General features: G+C 43.0%; 1 protein-coding gene across 2 annotated transcripts; it reads right to left on the bottom strand.

Moving 5' to 3' along the window:
* Positions 1-612: 612 nt before the first annotated feature.
* Positions 613-11034, bottom strand: dmrt2a (doublesex and mab-3 related transcription factor 2a). Of its 2 annotated transcripts, none has more exons than XM_043718418.1 (4): positions 10875-11034; positions 6053-6520; positions 4783-4885; positions 613-1997 (listed from the first exon to the last, which is right to left on the bottom strand). In XM_043718418.1, exons 2-4 carry the CDS (start codon positions 6395-6397, stop codon positions 988-990), a joined length of 1458 nt encoding a protein of 485 aa, XP_043574353.1. In that variant the 5' UTR covers positions 6398-6520; positions 10875-11034; the 3' UTR covers positions 613-987. The 2 variants fall into 2 exon arrangements, with proteins under 2 accessions (XP_043574353.1, XP_043574344.1); XM_043718409.1 differs by lacking the exon at positions 10875-11034 and adding an exon at positions 7214-7326.
* Between the last annotated feature and the right edge of the window lie 7964 nt (positions 11035-18998).

The following is an 18998-nucleotide window of genomic DNA, read 5'->3' as shown; positions in this document are numbered from 1 at the left end:
TCAGTAGGCCATTCATCCCCTCAAACTGGCTCTGCCATTCAATAGGATCACGGTTGATCCAACATTTGTCACATCCACATTCATGCCGTTTCACCATAACCCTTCATTCCCCAACTGATCAAGAATCTGTCTCAGTCTTAAATATGCATAAGGACTCTGCCTCCACAGCTCACTGTGGCAATGAGTTCCAAAGAGTCACAACCCTCAGAGCAGAAATTCCTCCTCATCTCAGACTTAAATTGGTACCCCTTCGTTCCGAGACCATTCGCTTGGTTCTAGATTCTCCCATGAGGGGAAACATTCTGTCAGCATTGACCCGGTCAATCCCCTTAACAATCTGATATGTATCAATGAGATCACCTCTCAATCTCCTAAATTAAAGTCCCAACCAGTGTAACCTTTGCTCATTAAGACAATCCCTCCATACCAGACACCATCCTAGTGAACCTACTCTAAAGTGCCTCCACCAAATGATATATTTCCTTACATAAGGGGACCAAAACTGCTCACAATACTCCAGACGGGATCTCCACTCTAGACTCTGGGTAAGGTGAAGTGAAGTTGCACCCTCCCAACAAGAACAGAAAGAGAATAATATTAATTCAGCTGAAATTGTTTACCTTGACAAAGACCTGGGGAAGTGTATCTATGAATATTGGTTTTGAAGGTTGAATTCACAAAGGTATGCATGGATGCTGACAGGGTCCTTTAAGAAAAGGCAACTGTTTGGTTCTGTAATCTCTTTATTTTTTAGCTTTACATTTACCTCAGTGCAGAAAACATTTGCTCATTTGCAGTTCTCCAGAAAACAAAAGACTCAAGATGTTTTAAATATACTCTGGCAGGAACTATGCTAATATCTGTACAAGATAATACCCAAACCATATACATCAAAGACATTTTATACAAAAGGCAGCTTTGGTCTCGAAATGTAACCATAAGTGATATTAATTCGAAGCGTTTCAAATTGAAGAGGAAATGTTACAGTTATTGATAAGTGCGGCTTGAAGAATGTGATGACCTCTTCAGAATTGATTCAACTGAAAAGGAGAGTGTCTCGGGAGGTGAGATTTTTGGCCCGGCCTGTTTCGAACCGATCAGGTTGCTCATGTATCTTTCGGTGGAGTTTTTGTACAGCTGGTTCTCCTTGATCGCGTATTCCCGGTATTTCCGGGCTGCCTCTTCCAGGATGCCTTTACTCAGGAATGTTTTGAGCTCGGAGGCAGCGTTCTCCTGAGGCTGGCTGTGACTATGTGACAGGGACATGCCGCTGGCTGGGGCTGAGCAGGGAGAGGGCGAGTCACTTTCCCCGAGCTGGGGGGAACCTCTCTTTGGTGGTGAAAACGCCGAGCGGTCACAGGGAACCTCCAAGACTGGCAGGTGGGTGCTTGCCACGGGCTGCAACTCCCTCGCTGCTTTTTTGGGTGACTCCCGACTGTCACTGGCCAATTGACCTTCCGGCACTGTTGCCCCTTTAGAGTCCCAGACGGCTCCCGGCTTGAGAGTCTGGATGGCGCTACTGGCATTCAGTACGTACTGTTGGTAGAGCAGGGCATCGCTGAGGGGACCACACTTTGGCCAGACCATCAGCCTGGGGCTCAGCGGGTACTGCCTGTAGGTGGTGGCTACACTAACGTTGGAAGAAATGAGCTCCACCGCCCGATCTGAGCCAGAGTACTGCATGGTTAGATCGAGGCACGGGGACATCAGGTTACACTGCTGGGCGATGTCTTTGCTGGGTCTCTCCAGCTGAGGCGGGCTGTAGTTAGATTTGCAGGAATTGTACTCGGCTGCGTGCACCATGCCGTTCGGAAGGAAGAAGGCAGCAGCAGCTTGTGCAGCCTCAATCATCTCTCTCTCCTTGTACTCTCTCTCCATCATGATGCTCTCCAGCTCCTTGTCAGCGAACGCACGCCTTTTCCTCATCCGGTCACTCACGGGAGGGGGTAAAGGTGGGCTTCCCCTCAGGTATGGCTCATTCTGAGCTGGTCGGTAACCTACAAAGCAGGAATCATTCAGAAGGTGAGCATTTCGAGCTCAAGGTGATGGAAATCCAACAATCAGCACAAAACTAAAAGCTAATGAGCAAGGCCAGACTGGATTGTGTTAATACTGTCTCCACGTGAATCCATTCGAAATTCTAAAGTGTTCTCAACTCGAACTATTAACAGGGTAAAATACGCTCCAGACTGAAAGCATGTCCTTCAGTTTTGTTTATCACTGAACGGGAACTATTCTAACATGCATCATCCGTTAGAAAATCGACTGGCGAAAAATCAGCTGAAAGTTCCTTCACATGAGACTAAATCATACAAGGCGTTTTGAGCTAAACTCTGCTCGGGTCCCAAAAGTGAAAGGATATGGTTCCAAGCCACTTATCACCTCAGATAGACATGGAGGCAGATGCTTATTGTTTTATATGATCGTGAGAATCAAAAGAAACACGCTTGCTGGAGACGTGAAACACAAACTGCTGGAGAAACTCAGCAGATCTGGCACCATCCGTGGGGAAAGAAGGCAGAAATGTTTCCAGCAATTTGTCCTTATTTTTGTTTATAATTTTTAGAATAATCGGTTTGGAGATTTAGAAAATGGCTGATGTTCAATGCATTTTGCAGCCGGGCCAGGTTTTTTTTTAAATGGCCATGAACTGGCTTTGAACTTATCGATCTGTAATATTTGCCACTGAACTTGTTATTCACAAGATCTGAAAAAAAATCACTGGACTTGAAACGTTAACACTGTTCCTGCTACACAGATGCTCCCAGACCTGCTAAATTTCTCCAGCAGTTTCTTTTCAATTCGAAAAAAAAATCAGGTTCCCAAGTGTCACGTTGTTGTGTATTATTCGAAAGTTACACGTTTCAGTAGGATAACCTTATCACTCCAGTCTAATTCACACGAGAAGCAAAATCGATCTCATGAATATTTACCAACAAAAATCAGAAGGCTATCTGTGTGTATGCATCCTCTACTCTATTATGAATTATATATCTCGATTAAAATACTATGTCAATTCAAATATAATCGGGCAGCATTTCAAGTTGCACACTGTCAGATATTCCCTGCTCAGGACCACGTAACGTTCGAGCAGAAACTGAGCTTGAAACTTCTCGCTGCTGAGCAATGATTTCAATTATTGGAAAGAGTCGCTATAATCAACAAAGCAGAGATGATATTTGCTCATGATCATATGTAAGTACGTTCATAGCAAGCATAACCTTGCTAATCAATTGTGACAAATTGGACTATGAGATACGTTAAAAAAAATTTAAACCATGTTCTACACTGAGATATTCCACTTTGAGTCTCCCTCTCTCCTTTTCTCAAATACTGTTTATTGAATAAAAAACCGGCGAAGCTACTTTACCTTCTATTGAATATTAACTAAGCACCGGCTTGCTGTTAAAATTACTACTTTTCGGTTTAAGATGATTAGAACGAGTTTTCGATTGGGGCGAAACATAAATCATTATCCTTAACGATCCAAAAGATGTCTATTTCGAATGGGAAATCAGATGGGAAAGGTGTAATTTTCCCCCGCGTTATTTTATTTAATTCAGTTCATCCGTTACTCAGCATACTCTTCAACGTGTAGATTTAATTAAAACGAAACTTGAATCTTGCTTTAGCCTACTGGTCCATCTATTGGTCCTGACTGCACTGACCAGGTCAGCTCCCACAAATAATGTCCCAGGAGCTAATTCTGTTCATTTAACGAAATCAGTTATGGCAACACCGACGATGCAAGCAGCCTATCATTACAATAAACTAGGCGCTTCCTTGGTAAAGAGTGTTTTTAGAAAAATGAAACTAACAGCGACTGAAAGGGTTGTTCAATTTTGACAAGAACATGGAGATTACACAGGAGCAGAATGTAGTGATATTTCTTTCCAGTTAACAGTCCCATCCTATATTCCGTAATAATTGCAGAATGTTCGCGCCCATATTAATCCACTCCATTTGATCATGCCTCACCTCAGTCTGATTGGCTGTCTGAATACAGATATATTTCATTTGTGCAAATAGACAGGGACTGCTAACACTGTTTCCCCCCCACTCACGGTTGATTTTAAGGAAGCAATGAAGCTTTGACTAACTTTTTTTTGATTGTCAAGCCGTTTAAAAGCAAGGGTAGCAATTTAAGACTGTACCCGCTAGTTTCGGGTAATTAAAACCACGGGCCAATAAACTCAGTGCAACTTCTCCCCTGTGATTTGCGCGAATTCAATTTACACTCATACTGCAGATAGAATTATTTTATAGCAAATTGTTTGAGAGAGAGCGAGAGAAATTACATTATTCTGCTGTGGAACAATATCGGAAGTTCAGTGGAACCTATTAAAATACTCCATGTTTCGTATGTCCCACCCCCGTTGGGATTTTAGTTTCAATATCTTATCAATCTGGAGTTGCAGTTGCCAGTAATGCTCAGATATACAGACAGGTCAATAATTAGGTAGACCTTCAACTGACCTTGTTCTATCCTTTAAAAACTTGGAAAATAGCGGCCAAACATCAAACAGAAATGTTGCTGAGAAATTAACTCGCTTATTTACAAAAATGCAACAACAGCTCAGTGAATATTCTGGTGCAGTTCCAAACTTCCGTTACTTCTTTTAACAATCGGCTCACCCAATCATTGGTTTATTCTTTTATTTCCATTCCAATTGCCCAGGTCCTTTCCCTCCCCCCGATCGAACGGATTCTCCTGTTCCTGCCCCACGACTTTCGGTAGAGATGCCTCTATTCTAACGGAGCTGAGAGAAATATTAAACACACCTTCTAAAATGCTCTTCGCCAGCAAACTCGGCGTCCTCAGGTGCCTCTGATAAACGGCTCGGCGCTCGGCCAGGTTGTGTTTGTTCGCTATCCCTTTCTTATCCTTGGAAAGAAGAGGGGAGGTAATAGATAAAATACAATAACTCGGGGCAATAGTAATTGTATTTGTCACCCCAGTCCGTGTGCTGGTGACATCGAGTGTTTATGATGTAGACAAACAAATTGAAACAAAACTAATCTCTGCCGTATTCTGCCACACAGCTCTGGTAACCGGCATCACTGCAGTGGGGCATTGACAGGGGCAGGAGCTGCTCTCAAGGTGGTTCGGGGGGGTGGGGGTGTGGGGGGAGATCACAATTAGCCATCCCCATACTGACTTGCTCCATTTGGGAACGATTTGACAGTATTTCTGGCGTTTTTGACGTGTTCGCTCTGAGTCATTTGAAAAGAAGTTTGGTGAAGGAACGCGAATAACTGAACCGAGCAAACTGTTACAAAAACAAGTTGCCGATGCCGGAAATCTGAAACAGAAAACGCCGGAAAATCTCTGCGGTCGCCGGACTGAAAACATTAAGTCTGTTTTCTCTCTTCACAGATGCTGCAGGACCTGCTGGGTTTCTCCGGCAATTTCTGGGGTGTTTTGTTTTTGTTCCAGTAACCTGTTGACTGGGACCAGTGGCCCCACAAATCAACGGTCTGTATATTTCAACACAGAACATTCAAACCGCTATTATTAGTCAAGTCAAAGAGATGGCTGAGCATAGCCAAACGTTTGTTTTTAAATCCACTCTGTAGTTTCTAAACCCCTCCCCATCCCGCCGTTAGAAACCACCGCCGTCTGTCCGAACCAGCCTTCAGCTGCAGTTTGATTCCTATGATACCTAGTTAAAAAAAAATCACCCAACACCAGGTTATAGTCCAACTGGTTTATTTGGAAGCACTAGCTTTCGGAGCGCCGCTCCTTTATCAGCTAGTTTGTCATAAACACCTGATGAAGGAGCGTCGCTCCGAAAGCTAGTGCTTCCAAATAAACCTGTTGGACTATAACCTGGTGTTGGGTGATTTTTAACTCTGTCCACCCCAGTCCAACACCGGCATCTCCAAATTATGAGACCGAGGGTTCATAGGAAATCTTCCACGAACTCCGCATGTGGACAGACCGAACCATATAAATGTAGAATGAAAGTTAATACCGGGGTGAAAGTGGCAGCTAACTTGGCTCCGTTTACAAGGTCTGGGTCTGTCTGTCTGTCTCTCTCCACATACTCACCTCCGTTGCCTGTTGCCTCCTGAGTGCCACCTGTGCCGCCATCACTCTCTGCCTCTCCACCACCAACAGGCAGTTCGCACACTGACAGTCCCTCCAGCGACAGAAGCGCTTGTGACCTTTCAGACAGGACACCACGCCATGGTTCCTGCACCGGGCACATTTCGGGGTCCGGCTGAGCTTCCTGTGATCCCCCTCGGCTCCCTGCTGCTTCTTATCGCTCTCGGCTGACCCATCTTGCCGGTGCCCTGGCGCAGCCTGGGGCGAGCTGGCTAGGTCTTCCTCCTCCACTTCCAAACTCTCCACGTCTATTTCCAGCTCGGCCCCTCGCTGCTCGGTAGTTTGCATCCTGAACGCTGAGGCGTGGAAACCCACCGGACAAGGGCAGTGCGATCCCCCCCCCAGTTCAACGCCCGTTTACACTTATGCGTGGAGCAGCACAGTTCAAATTGGCGACCTTCGATCTTGAAACTGCAAAACACAAAGCAAGATAGAATTTCACTCGCAGCAAGACTCGCGGATTCCATTAGTGCAGAGGACTGTCAGTATTTGACCCGATTACCTGAGCTCTCTCAGAACAAACACCACCGACGTCCAAGCAATTTTAGACTAGATTACTTACAGTGTAGAAGTTTTAAAACACTTCCTCTATTGGAAATAAACTTCAACTGAATTTTGCTTCCTCGGTTCTCCTTGATCTCCAAGATCATTCTTTACTTGTCAAAGACATGCTGACCCTGGCTGCTCTTTTGCAGCGACTTTACAAAAAGCAGTCAACAGGGAACCCGACGCGTTCACGCTGCCCTCTCTCTCCCCGCCTGAGCTTCGCCAGCAATTTCTGCTTGCGTTCCACATTTCCAGCTCCCGCCGCTCTTGGGATTTTATTTCAATTTGAGCCATCGGTGCGGATAATCCGCGGTTGAAATGAAACCAAGAACTGCCGGATGCTGGAAATCCGAAACAAAACCAGAAGTTGCTGGAGGAACTTAACAGAGGTCCGGAAGGTGTGTGGAAGGGTTCACTGCACTCGAAAGGTTCCCTCTGTGTTTTCTCTCTTCACAGGGGCTGTCGAGTTTCTCCAGTACGTTTGAGGAAGATTTATCTTACCTACATCAGCTTGTCCAAACCACAGAGCACTTTCACCTGCAAGTCATTTGTACTGACCTTGTGTCTGAAGTTGAGCAGCAGCCGGTCCGCGGTGAGCTGATGAATACTGAGAGAGATTTGGTCCGCTGATGTCCCAGGGCTCGGCTCCTTTTAGGGGAGACCGAGCGCATCGTCAATTACCTGCTTGTTAATATCAGCGCGGGGTCAAAGGTTACGCTCTTCCTGATTGGCCGCCTCTAAAGGGATCTAGGCGCTGATTGGTAGGACATTGCTTCCGGGAGATGGGGGACAAGTCAATCTCCTTGGCCCTAGTTTTCAGCGTAGAACTATTTAAATATACAGGGGAAATACACACACATACAAAATGTGTACACAAACACACACTGTACATACACATGCTCTGTATAAATTCACTGTACATATGTACTCTGTACAGACACATACAGTATTGAGCTGCGATTGGAATGAGATGACTAGGTTTGAGCCAGTGACGAAAGAGAACGAGGCAATTTAGAAAGAGTCAACACGAAGCATCACAAGTTCCAGAAAAGAAATTAAACCGGTATGGAAGGATGGAGATGTCTATTTTATAAATGATGCGTTTTTTGTTATTCTTGCAAATTCCCCATTTCATCGAGTTCAGCAATGATTATTTTTGTGCTAACTAGGGTTGCTCCTATCGAATTAATCCCAATTCGATTGCCAACAGTGGTTCATTTAAGGCTGCAGATCTTGTTTAAGACTAGCGCAGGTTTAGACTGAGTGCTATGTCTGAGGTTGAAGGATTAGGATAATGGGATATTTAAATACAATAACATTGTTCGACATAAGATCAAGATTGCTTTGTTTATGTTACCACGTGTAATCTGTTTAAATATAATATTTTAATTTTGAAATGCCTTGTATTTGAGAAAGTTTGCCAAGATATTTGACAAGAAAAGTGAATTTACATTTAACTTTCTCGCCTACTCCTGAACGATTAGTCCAGTATATGTGCAAACTGCAGTATGTACATAAAATGTATAAAATTGTTTGTGTAAACAACTGTCTTCGGAGCCCAGATACATTGCAAATGTGTTGTGGAAGCAAGCAACAGATGCAAATTAATAAAGTCTTTAAAGTGAATCACGAATTAAAGGCAATGACGTTCAAATTTTATTATGTAAAAGTTCAGGGCTTCATAATTTACGATCGAAAACAATGACATTAAAATGGAAAGAAAAGCTTATGTTATAAAATAAAACGCAGGGACGTGTATCAGTGTCCACTACATTAACGATCAAAGTTTTAGCAAAACTGAATATCAAAAGAGATTGGAGTTTTTTTCCCCCTTAGTTTTCAAAAGGAAAGGCCATTTTGTCAGAAGCCGCCTCCTATTGAGTGGGAGGACAGTAAGAACTGGTCAGATCCGAAGAGGAATGTAAACACTATGTGGGCTGAGGCAAAGCGAGTATTGTGTGCATTCAAATACAAAGGGAAAACACGAACCAGATGCAAATTAAGATTTGCATCGCAATCAATGGATTGTTTTACTTCCCAACTTAAACTTACAATGTTTTAAACGATCTCCAGCCCCAGTGAACAAGTGGCTGTTATCTAGTATTTTTCCTCCTTGGCATCTGGCATCAACAGCTAATTGAACAGAACCGCGGACAATCCTTTCGGGGGAAAATGGATGAGTGTCTTGTTTTAATCTCGAGAATGTAATTTTAAACCTTCGTTAATAACGGACAGACGAATGGCAAAGACCCGCTCCTTAAAAAGCAGATACCAAGTTGGCAAACAGCTATTTTACTTGGCTCGAAATTGACTGCTTTTACATTGGCCTGGATTCAAAATCTGATTTTTTCTTGTACAGGAATCCAGTGATGGAATACAAATAAACAGCACGAATATGCTAATAAACATCTGAAGGGTTAATTGTGAGGTGGAATAAGCGCTGTGATAGGTGGAGACCTGCGCAGACTAATTCCAATAGCTAACATATGCTTTTCTGTATAAATAGGAGACAGTAATAAAATAAAAAGAAGACTTGCATGAAAAAAGGTAATTGTCAAATTCGGCTCACATTGGTCGTTAAGTCAAGTCTGTGACTGTAGTTATGCATCAACTTTTTTTTATTTCGACCCCACGGGTTTGGGGTCCGTGCCTCATCTGCCAAATTTTAGACTGAGCCTGTCTGAGACTGTTAGCCAAGAAAAAACATAAACAACCACTTACTCTCGCATTATCTTTAAAAACGATCTAGATAGTGAAATTTGCGCACATGGTTCTGAAAAGTGGGTATCTTGAACTAATTTGTAATTTCATTATACACTCTCTTATGCTGTGCCACTCGGCTATCGGGGATTTTGTAAAATCTGTAAAAGTTTCGCTGCTAATTTTGAGAAGTTGCTGATCACTGATCAACATATTAGTTTTCGCTGGTGCACTGAGGTTTGCAACATACATATATTAGTAATTCTCTTTGGATGTCTATTATATTCTGTCAATTTAACAATAAGATAGCCAGCTCCAACGAAGTAAAAGTTAGCCATAAACGAAACTAACAAATATTAGATATTTGTCAGTCTCTGGTGACACACAATGTCATCGCCAGGTGAGCCCCTGGAAAAGTGTGTTTCGAGAAATAAAAAAAAAGACGAGAAGCAATTCTCAAGATTGAAAGTTACATTAAAGGAGCTTTTAAGGTATTTCAACAGAAGAGGCTGATAACTGATGTCCCATAAAAATCGAAAGAATTTTGGATGCTGTTAATCGGAAACAAAAGCAGAAATTGCCGCAAAAGCTCAGCAGGTCTGGCAGCATCTGTGCAGAGAAATCAGGAGTGAATGTTTCGAGTCTTGAGTCCTGAGGAAGGGTCACCGGACCTGAATCGTTAACTCTGATTTCTCTCCACAGGTGCTGCCAGACCTGTTGAGCTTTTCCAGCAATTTCTGTCTTTGTTTCCGATTTACAGCATCCGCGTGTCTTTCGGGTTTTATTTAATGTCAGGCTAGTTGCAGATTCGGATGGAATTATGGTTTGTGTGTTCACACGTTCTGCCTGGTCTTTTTTCTCCTCAAAATGTAAAGTTTTTTTTTCATAACAAATCGCGTTTAAAACAAAAGCACAACGTGCAGTTAACCCAGACAGGTCTATAGAATCTATCCAGCCCGCGATGTTAGTGACATGCTAAAAAAAATGAACGGTTTTGGTCCAACAATGATCTCACGAACATCAAAAATCCCACTTGAAAGACTTTCTCCATTCTATTTGCTACCGTTTGACACACAGGCATGGCTAAAAAGTAAATACCGTAGGAATTCGCCTTTTTTACCCCCGGGATTTGACATAAAAGCATGACCGATGACTTGTTACTTGGAAGAACAGAAGTCCTTTCGTGTAAGCCGATACCAAATAACGAAGCTGAATATTCAGAGGCACAACGCAGAGGTACAAAGCTCCTTCAAGAGTCAGTTACAATGGCCAGGTGAAAGAGTATCCAACAGTGCCATCAGGACATTCATGCTTGAATTAAAACAATATAGGGCCAGATACAATAAATCAAGCTTCAAACGATTACTGTTACATTTAAGTCCAAACTATGTCTCAAATCTAAACAAGTTTTCAACTGAATGACTAGTAAAATAATGTGATGATACCTTCTTACATATTTTATACCCCCACAACATAATATATTTCCTGACCCTTTCCCCTTTGAGAAGACCGACATTACCTTCACACTGATTGTCTGCAGAATTGTTAATCGTTGTCTTTCTTCTATGAATTGCTGGGTGGTTGCGGACAGAAAGTGACTGTTCGGCCCGTCGGCCCCTTCTCCTGCAGTGTCAGCAGGAGCAAATCACTGCAGATGCTGGAATCTGTACTGAAAACAGAAATAAATAAATGCTGGAGATCACAGCGAATGCATGCATGCTGCCTGACCTGCTGTGATTTCCATCTTTTTTTAGTTTTCTGTAAAACAGCAACGCAGCCAGCCCTCCTCGCCCACCCTTCCTATGGAGGTATACGCATCTTCGGGCGCTTATCCGGCTCCCTGTCAAAAACCCATCTGTATCTGCACCCAGCATACTTCAAAACCGTGCATTCCAGATCCGACCAATCATTGCAAAACCCTTTTCCTCACGTCTCTGATTCCACCTACAGCTTATCTCTGTCTAATCTGCTCAGACGCCTCATAATTTAAAAAAAATTCTATCAAACATCCGCTCAATTTTACCTGTTCTGAGAGCAACCCTCGCCTTTCCAGTTGATCCACAGAAGTGAACTTCCTAATGCCTGAAGCCATTTCCCTAAATGTCTTTTAAACCATCCTCACGTCCCGCTTAAAGTGCAGCAAACAACCAGTGTTTCTTGTTAAGTTTTACAAAGGCATCCCAACTCCTTCTGCTTTGTATTTTATTCATCTCTTTTATAAAGACAGAATTGAATGCATCCTACTTTATATCCGTTATTTGTCTTCTTATCCGAAATGCAGCTTTTGTACCTCTCGTGAATTCCGCTCGCCTGCCTGGATTTCTGTTAACTCCAGTTATAGTCGAGGGAAGTTCAAGACGGGCTGGACCTAAAATGGGTGGGACAGTCGTGACGATGGCCGGAATGGCTGCTGGAGTTGCGGCTTGCAGGTGCAAGTATTGTCCTTCACACTCCAGCTCAAATTTATGAACACAGTTACGCCAAGCTCACAAAACTGCTACCCTTGCTACAATTTCCAAACCAAGAATGCTTTGATCATCTCTCCTCACCGCGTGGCTGTACAGACTGCATTGCCAAACCGCGGACAGCACGCAGTCTTGTTTCTTTTTTTCCGCGCTAGAGTTTACTATCTAACCTGAAACAAATTATTGAACAACCGTCCCTCAGGTAAAGGGCAGATCCAGGATCTCAGTCATTTATAGATTCTCGATAACAGTTAAGCTTGGAGCAAAGCCTTAGGGCGAGACACAAGTACAATGTTTAGCGAGTGGCAAAATTATATTCCTTACAAAGGTTATTTTACATTCTGCTTATTCCTATAAATAGTTCCTTTGTCACGTTATTTCTGAGATGTTGAGGTTTGGTTTTATGGCCGAGTAACAGATGCAACGCTGAATGCTGTTCAGAATTATGTGGAGGAAGTTTTGTTGAAATACTTAAATGAACTGTTATTGCTAATTCCCCACTGATCAGCAGCCATTCATTAACCAGATTGAGCAATAAGACTGAGTCAAGGCCATAAACTATTACCGCACTGCAATTATAGTTGCCAGTCGTTTCGAAAGAAGACAGATTTTACCAAAGTCTGTGCATTTACGGATTAAATTCAAACAAGAAATTTTGCAGTCTCTTTGATCCAGAGTATGATTTAAGTAATGCAATGCTATTTATATGATCATAAGTTATATGGGGGGAAGTGGACTTGCACTTGATGTAACTAATATACTGTTGTATATTTGTATCACTTCTCCGTTAAATTTGCACCTCCTTAGCACAGTCATTTATGAAATGTGCTGGAGAGTTTTGCTACATTGTAGGTTAAAACCCAGGTAAAACGAAAACGTAACATTTGATGGCAAATTCCATGAATATCCAGGGCAGACCTCATTTGGAATATTGTGAGGAGGCTTGAGCCCCAAGGATGTGCTGGCATTGGAGGGGATCCGGAGGAGATTCCTAATAATAATCTCAGGGATGAAGGATTTCTCATATGAGGAGTGGTTGGGGATCCTGGGTCTGTACTGGGCACAGTTCAGAAAGATGAAGGAGGAATCTGATTGAAACTTACAGAATACTGAGAGGCCTGGATAGAGTCGGTGTGGAGATGATGTTTTCACCGGTAGGAGAGACTAAGAGCCGGAGGCACAGCCTCAGAGTGAAGGGATGACCCTTTAGAACGGAGATGAGGAGGAATTTCTTCATTCGGTGGATGGTGAATCTGTGGAACTCACTGCCGCAGAGGGCTGAAGAGGCCAAGTCAATGAATTTATTTCAAACAGAGTTCTTGATTGCTAAGGAGGTCAGGAGTTATGGGGAGAAAGCAGGAGAATGGGTCGAGAAATATATCAGCCATGGAGGAGCAGATTCGATAGGCCGAATGGCCTAATCCTGCTCCTGTACCTTACCGTGTTATGGAATATCTATCAACGCGACTAGCTGAATCTTCAAAATTATTTGGTTTTGTTTTTTCTAATAACAATAGATACCCTCAATCTTAAAGTATTGTTTCCTTGTGATATGAATAATTTTCTTTCCTGCTTTGGGAGAAATCATTTGCTAGCTTGTTAAGGGGAGAATAATTAAATTCACTGCCAGGGAAGTCACTTTGCACTCTGGTTTACACTCTATTGAACTCATCAAGTTGTCGCCTTTTTGAAAATAAGTTTAAAGTGTACTCGGGTCGTACTGTTGTCAGTTAAAGTTTCTCTTCCTTATTGTTATTTTTAAAGTTGCCTCAGAAGGCAACAATTGAAGATTAGCGATTGAAACGAGACAGGAAATACTCAAGAAATAAAGCACAGAGTCTTTGCATTCCAGAACAAGCAGCTATATCTTTACAGATGGAAATGTTTTCATTTAAGTATTCTTGTCTGTATCAAATATACAGGGTGAAGTCATCAGTTTCCATCTTAACTCTTTCGGGCCGGCTTTCCAACTCAAAACTGTGCCCTCAGTGCTGCAGATGTTTTCTCATTCTCCAGCTCACTGTCCATCGAGCGCGGAAAGGTCGACCTGCAGTTACAGGCATGCAGCGCCGGGGGGCGCAGTGCTCCAAGTAATGGTAAAACATGATAGAAGATGGAAGTGTGAACACATATTGGATTAAGCAAGGATCCAGCGGCTCTACATAAACCCTCCATTTACAGTAGGTATTGCATAAAATTATGCAATACCCATTCAATTTCACTTTATTCCACCCGTGTATTGAAATTGGGGAAATCACAACGTTTAAAGTCCAATCATTAGTACAGTTTGCAAAGCTTTGAGATGTTTTCTAAACCAATTTGTTCAGAGATGTCACTATACACCTCTGGAGGTGGGGCTTGACCTGAATCCAGATCTCCTGGTCCAGAGGTAGTGACACTACCACTGCACGACATCAACAGCACCCCGCACAAAGCTTTGATACAATCTAAGAATAAGGGGTAAGTCTTTCCGGAGTGAGATGAGGAAGAATTTCTCCACTCAGAGAGTTGAGAACCTGTGGGATTCTCTCCCACAGGAGGCTGTTGTGGCCAGTTCATTAGACAGATTCAAGAGGGAGCTGGACATGGTCCTTGCGGCTAAAGCGATCGAGGGGCATGAGGAGAAAGCGGGAGTCGGTTCCGGAGATTGCACGATCATATTGAACGGTACTCCCAGCTGGAATGCCGAATGGCCTACTTCCTTACCTATTTTCTACGTTTCTGTGTTTCTTTGATGCTGATATTTATGTGGGTGACAATAATGGCTGCCCTGTGTGTAACTGTTCTGTATGTACATTCTTAACACAAAATGGCAGAAAATAATCAATGAGGTAATTTACCTGTTCATCAAGCGCACAATAAAGTAGTGGCGATGTGTTGCCTCAAGTGCTAATTCAGCACTGTGTGGTCCTCTGGCTAATGCTGGAAATTATCTCGTGCTGATGAAACAGTTTAACATAAAAACAGAAACCACTGGAGAAGCCTAGTAGGTCTGGCAACATAGTTTGATAGATTTTGTCATAACGGAAACATACAAGTATTTCTGAACAGCAGCGGCAGTGTGACACTGCATCAGCGACAGAATTCATGCAAATTAGATTTTCACTCCTCCTGCTTTCTTTTTTAAGATTTAAAACTTTTGAAAAATAAGTCCATTGCGACTGATTTTCTCCCAATTTACCGGGTTTTTTCTAACCCACCTCCCGCTTTTGTCTTGCATTCTATTTGTCCTGCGAACACTTTTTATCACTAAAATTGCATGAAAAAAGTGATTGTGACACTCTTCAAAACTAATGAAAAACAAAGCTAGACGCGAAGACTCACTTAGTTACAGACTGGAGAAAATAAAGACAAGGTAGCTAAAGCATTTCCACAGGTTGGGGGTTTTAGAACTGGGGACATCGACTGAGAATTAAGGTCAGACTGCTCAGGAGAAATGTTGGGAAGCATTTCTACACACAAAAGGGCAGGAGCGCTTTAGAACTGTCTTACACACACAGCAGAAGATGCTCGATTAGTTGTGTATGCAATGAGCTGCCAGAGGAAGTGGTGGAGTCTGGTACAATTACAACATTTAAAAGGCATCTGGATGGATATATGAATAGGAAGGGTTTGGAGGGATATGGGCCAAATGTTGGCAAATGGCACTAGATTAATTTAGGATATCTGGTCGGCAGGACGAGTTGAACTAAAGGTCTTTTTTCTGTACCGTACAACTCTATCACTCTAATTTTAAATCTAAGATGGATTAACTTTTGTTAAGCACAGGTATTCAGGCATATGGGCCAAAGGCAGGTATATGGAGTTAGGTCACAGATCAGCCATTATTTTATTGAATGGTGGAACAGGTTTGAGGGACTGAATGTGTTACTGTGTTCCTGTAAACATCCAATCGGTTTCCCGCGTGGGGCCGCATCAAGAGCTGAGATTAATGAAAGCGACAGCACCAAAGATAGAGCATGTTTCAAGCGACACGTCAACCAAAAAACCCATCAGCTTTTCCTCTCCCTGGCGGATCCTCACTGGATGGAGCACAGGGTTAACCGAGCTGGGTCTTTATGATGGGAGCAGCTCTCTCCGGCTCGCTGGTATCTTGTTCAACACGAGATACATGATAGATTGGGAACACGTGCAACACTGAGTGCCAACTCATTGTCAGGTCTGTCAGCTATTCGTTCCACACTGCGTGTCTTTCAATGGTGTTTACCCTCAGTCACTGATCAATGGACTAACGTTTCAGGCTGTTCAAATTGAATATACAATGATTAATTCATCTCAAGTACCACTAGGTCATAAACGATGGGAAACTGCCTGGGGATGTGAATTTAATTTGAAGAAATAAATCCGTTAGAAGACGGTTATCAGGGTCATGCGATATACAAATCTGAAAATCATTCATAAGAATATTCCGATAATCAGTTTTTCTTGTGTTCTGAAAGTGCCTCGCACCATATGCAAGGATCCCAGGTCAGGTTTTAAACTAGTAAACCCCTAACCTCACTTCCTATCCCCGTTCTCTGTCTTTGTTGTTTATATTTACAAGAGGGAAGAGCCGTTGCTGAATTTGGTATAAACACCAATCATTTCCTGATTAGAATTTTATAATCAGAAGCAAAAACGGAAATTGCTGGAAAAGCTCAGCAGGTCTGGCAGCACCTGTGGAGAGAAATCGGAGTTACTGTTTTGGGCGCAGTGACCCTTCCTCGGGACTCCGATTTCTCTCCACAGGTGCTGCCAGACCTGCTGAGCTTTTCCAGCAATTTCCATTTTCCGTTTCTGAGTTCCAGCATCCGCAGGTCTTTCGGAATTAGAGTTTGACAACACCCGAGAATACCATCGGGAAACCTCAGTGGGATCGGGCAGCAACGTTTGAAATCTACGTGTTTTTTGTTGTCTTTAACTTGCTCTGCGTTTCTTGGAAATGATGTGGCAAAAAGGCGACCATTCGGCCCACCCTGTCCGTTTTGGTTCTTTAAAAACAAGGTCAAACCCCAGCGCCCTTTGTCCAAACCTTTCTCCTTTGCACATCTATCTATCTATTTCTCAAATGCCGTTCAGATTGCGCTGTACAGGTCATTACAATCAGCCGCTTAAAATGATATGACCCTCCTCTTCATGCCCCACCCCATGTTCATCATCACATGTAGAAACACGCGTGAACATTCCGCTGTCGCTCCGAATTCTCCCGGTGATAAAGGTCGTGCTCTCTGTTTTGTTGCCTGCGAATGTTGGGAGGGATTTGGTTTACCTCAAACATTTGGCTTGAAAGTCCTGCCGTACTTGGAGACTGGAACGGAAGGATAGATTGTCACAGGCAGTTCTAACAAGCTGCAGCAGCTGATCACCACTTGGTGATGAATTGTGTAGTGCGCCCAGTGCACAGTTCTTGCAAGTCACACTGTATTTACCTCAGTTATCTCATAAGGCAACACGAAACAACATGTGTAATAGTGCAATAACTAACACTGTGTTTTCACTGACTCTGGAAGATGTCCAAGGCTGGAACTGGAACCAAGCGAAAGCTTGGTATGAGTCTGTGATCTGCTGCCACATCCTCCTCCTTCCCATCACCTAATTTTCCAGGAGTAAGATTTAATAGAAACATTGCCAGCTGTAAGTCAACGGCTATATTTCCTTTCACGGCTTACCCATTGTAAAGCTCCATCAATCTGGGCACTTTGCAGAGAGTTAGATTACATATTTTGCGTCAATGCAAGTTGCTGGTCATCAAAGTTGCATTTATTCTGCTGAATCTGAAGTGTTTCTGGCACTGACCCAGCATCATTTCTCAGTCACTTCTGGACCTGCCTCAGGAGTGAACGAAAGGCAAGTCTGGGCAGTTTGCTCATGTTAGTTTGGCACATGCAATTAAATGGAAATCTGTAGGAAGCTGAATTTAAAGCGGCTTGGTTAAAGACAGAATTCCCACATTGACGTAGCATTTTTCAGGACCTCGGGACACATTAAAGCGCATCACCTGAAAATCCGTTATTGAAATGTAGTCACCATTCTAATATGAAGCGTACGGGAAGGTTGCCTAGTGCTAACCGATCTCTAGGGATGTTTCTGCTCGGGATTAGAATCCGCAGCTTTCTGACTCAGGGGGCAGGAGTGTTAGCTTTGAGCCAAAGTTGACACTAACTGGGGCAGTAGATACATTGGAACACAGGAACAGGAGGAGGCCATTCAGCCCCTCCAGCCTGTTCCGCCAATCATTGAGATCATGGCTGATCTGTGACCTAACTCCACATACCTGCCTTTGGCCTATATTCCTCAATAACTGAGCATAACAAACATTTATCAACCTTAGGTTTCAAATTAGAGTGATAGAGTTGTACAGTACAGAAAAGAACGTTTGGTCCAACTCATCCATGCCGGCCAGATATCCTAAACTGATCTCATCCCATTTGCCAACATCTGCCTCATATCCCTCTAAACCCTTCCTATTCATGTCCCCATCCAGATGCATTTTAAATATTGTAATTGTACCAGCCTCCACCCACTTGCTCTGGCAGTCCATTCCACACACAATTAATCCAGCATCCTTTGCTGTTTGTGGAAGAGTCCCAAACCTTGTTTGTAGAAGTGCTTCTCTCTTGAGTAGTCTGCAACTATACACAGTGTCAGTACCATTTTCTCAATGTCCTTCAGCAAAAACTTGGAGAATCAAGACAAATAGCCAAAGAATTTATGGATATCTTCGCAAGGTTATGACAATAGACTGAAAACAACTCAATCAATTCCCAGTATGGATTAGTGAGTTAGTTTATTTGGTCACCATTTGCTCACTAAAATATCTTCATAATGATAACAAATTTCTACTTCACTGATTCACATTAAAATCTTATGGGTGAGCAGCTAGGCTTCTGTAATACTGAGCACTTCTCTACATAGATCTATACTCACTCTTTCAATCTATACTCACTCTTTCGAACTATACTCACTTAGACTTGGGTAGTTGTCAAAGAACAAAGAAAATTCCAGCACAGGAACAGACCCTTTGGCCCTCCAAGCCTGCACCAATCCAGATCATCTATCTAAACCTGTCACCTATTTTCAAAGGATCTGTATCCCTCTGCTCCCTGCCCATTCATGTATCTGCCTGGATACATCTTAAATGACACTACGTGCCTGCCTCTACGACCTCAGTTGGCAAGGTGTTGAAGGCACCCACCACC

This window comes from Chiloscyllium plagiosum, chromosome 2, assembly GCF_004010195.1.
Source record: "Chiloscyllium plagiosum isolate BGI_BamShark_2017 chromosome 2, ASM401019v2, whole genome shotgun sequence".
NCBI lineage: Eukaryota > Metazoa > Chordata > Chondrichthyes > Orectolobiformes > Hemiscylliidae > Chiloscyllium > Chiloscyllium plagiosum.
The sequence above is the reverse complement of the archived record's forward strand: the minus strand, read 5'-3'. Positions and strand labels throughout refer to the sequence as shown.

Coding starts and splice junctions, on each gene's coding strand:
- dmrt2a (XM_043718418.1), bottom strand. CDS start 6,397: ATGCAAACTACCGAGCAGCGAGGGGCCGAGCTGGAAATAGACGTGGAG. Junction 4,886..6,052: donor GGAGGCAACAGGCAACGGAG/GTGAGTATGTGG, acceptor CTTCTTTCCAAG/GATAAGAAAGGGATAGCGAA. Junction 1,998..4,782: donor GGCGAAGAGCATTTTAGAAG/GTGTGTTTAATA, acceptor CCTGCTTTGTAG/GTTACCGACCAGCTCAGAAT.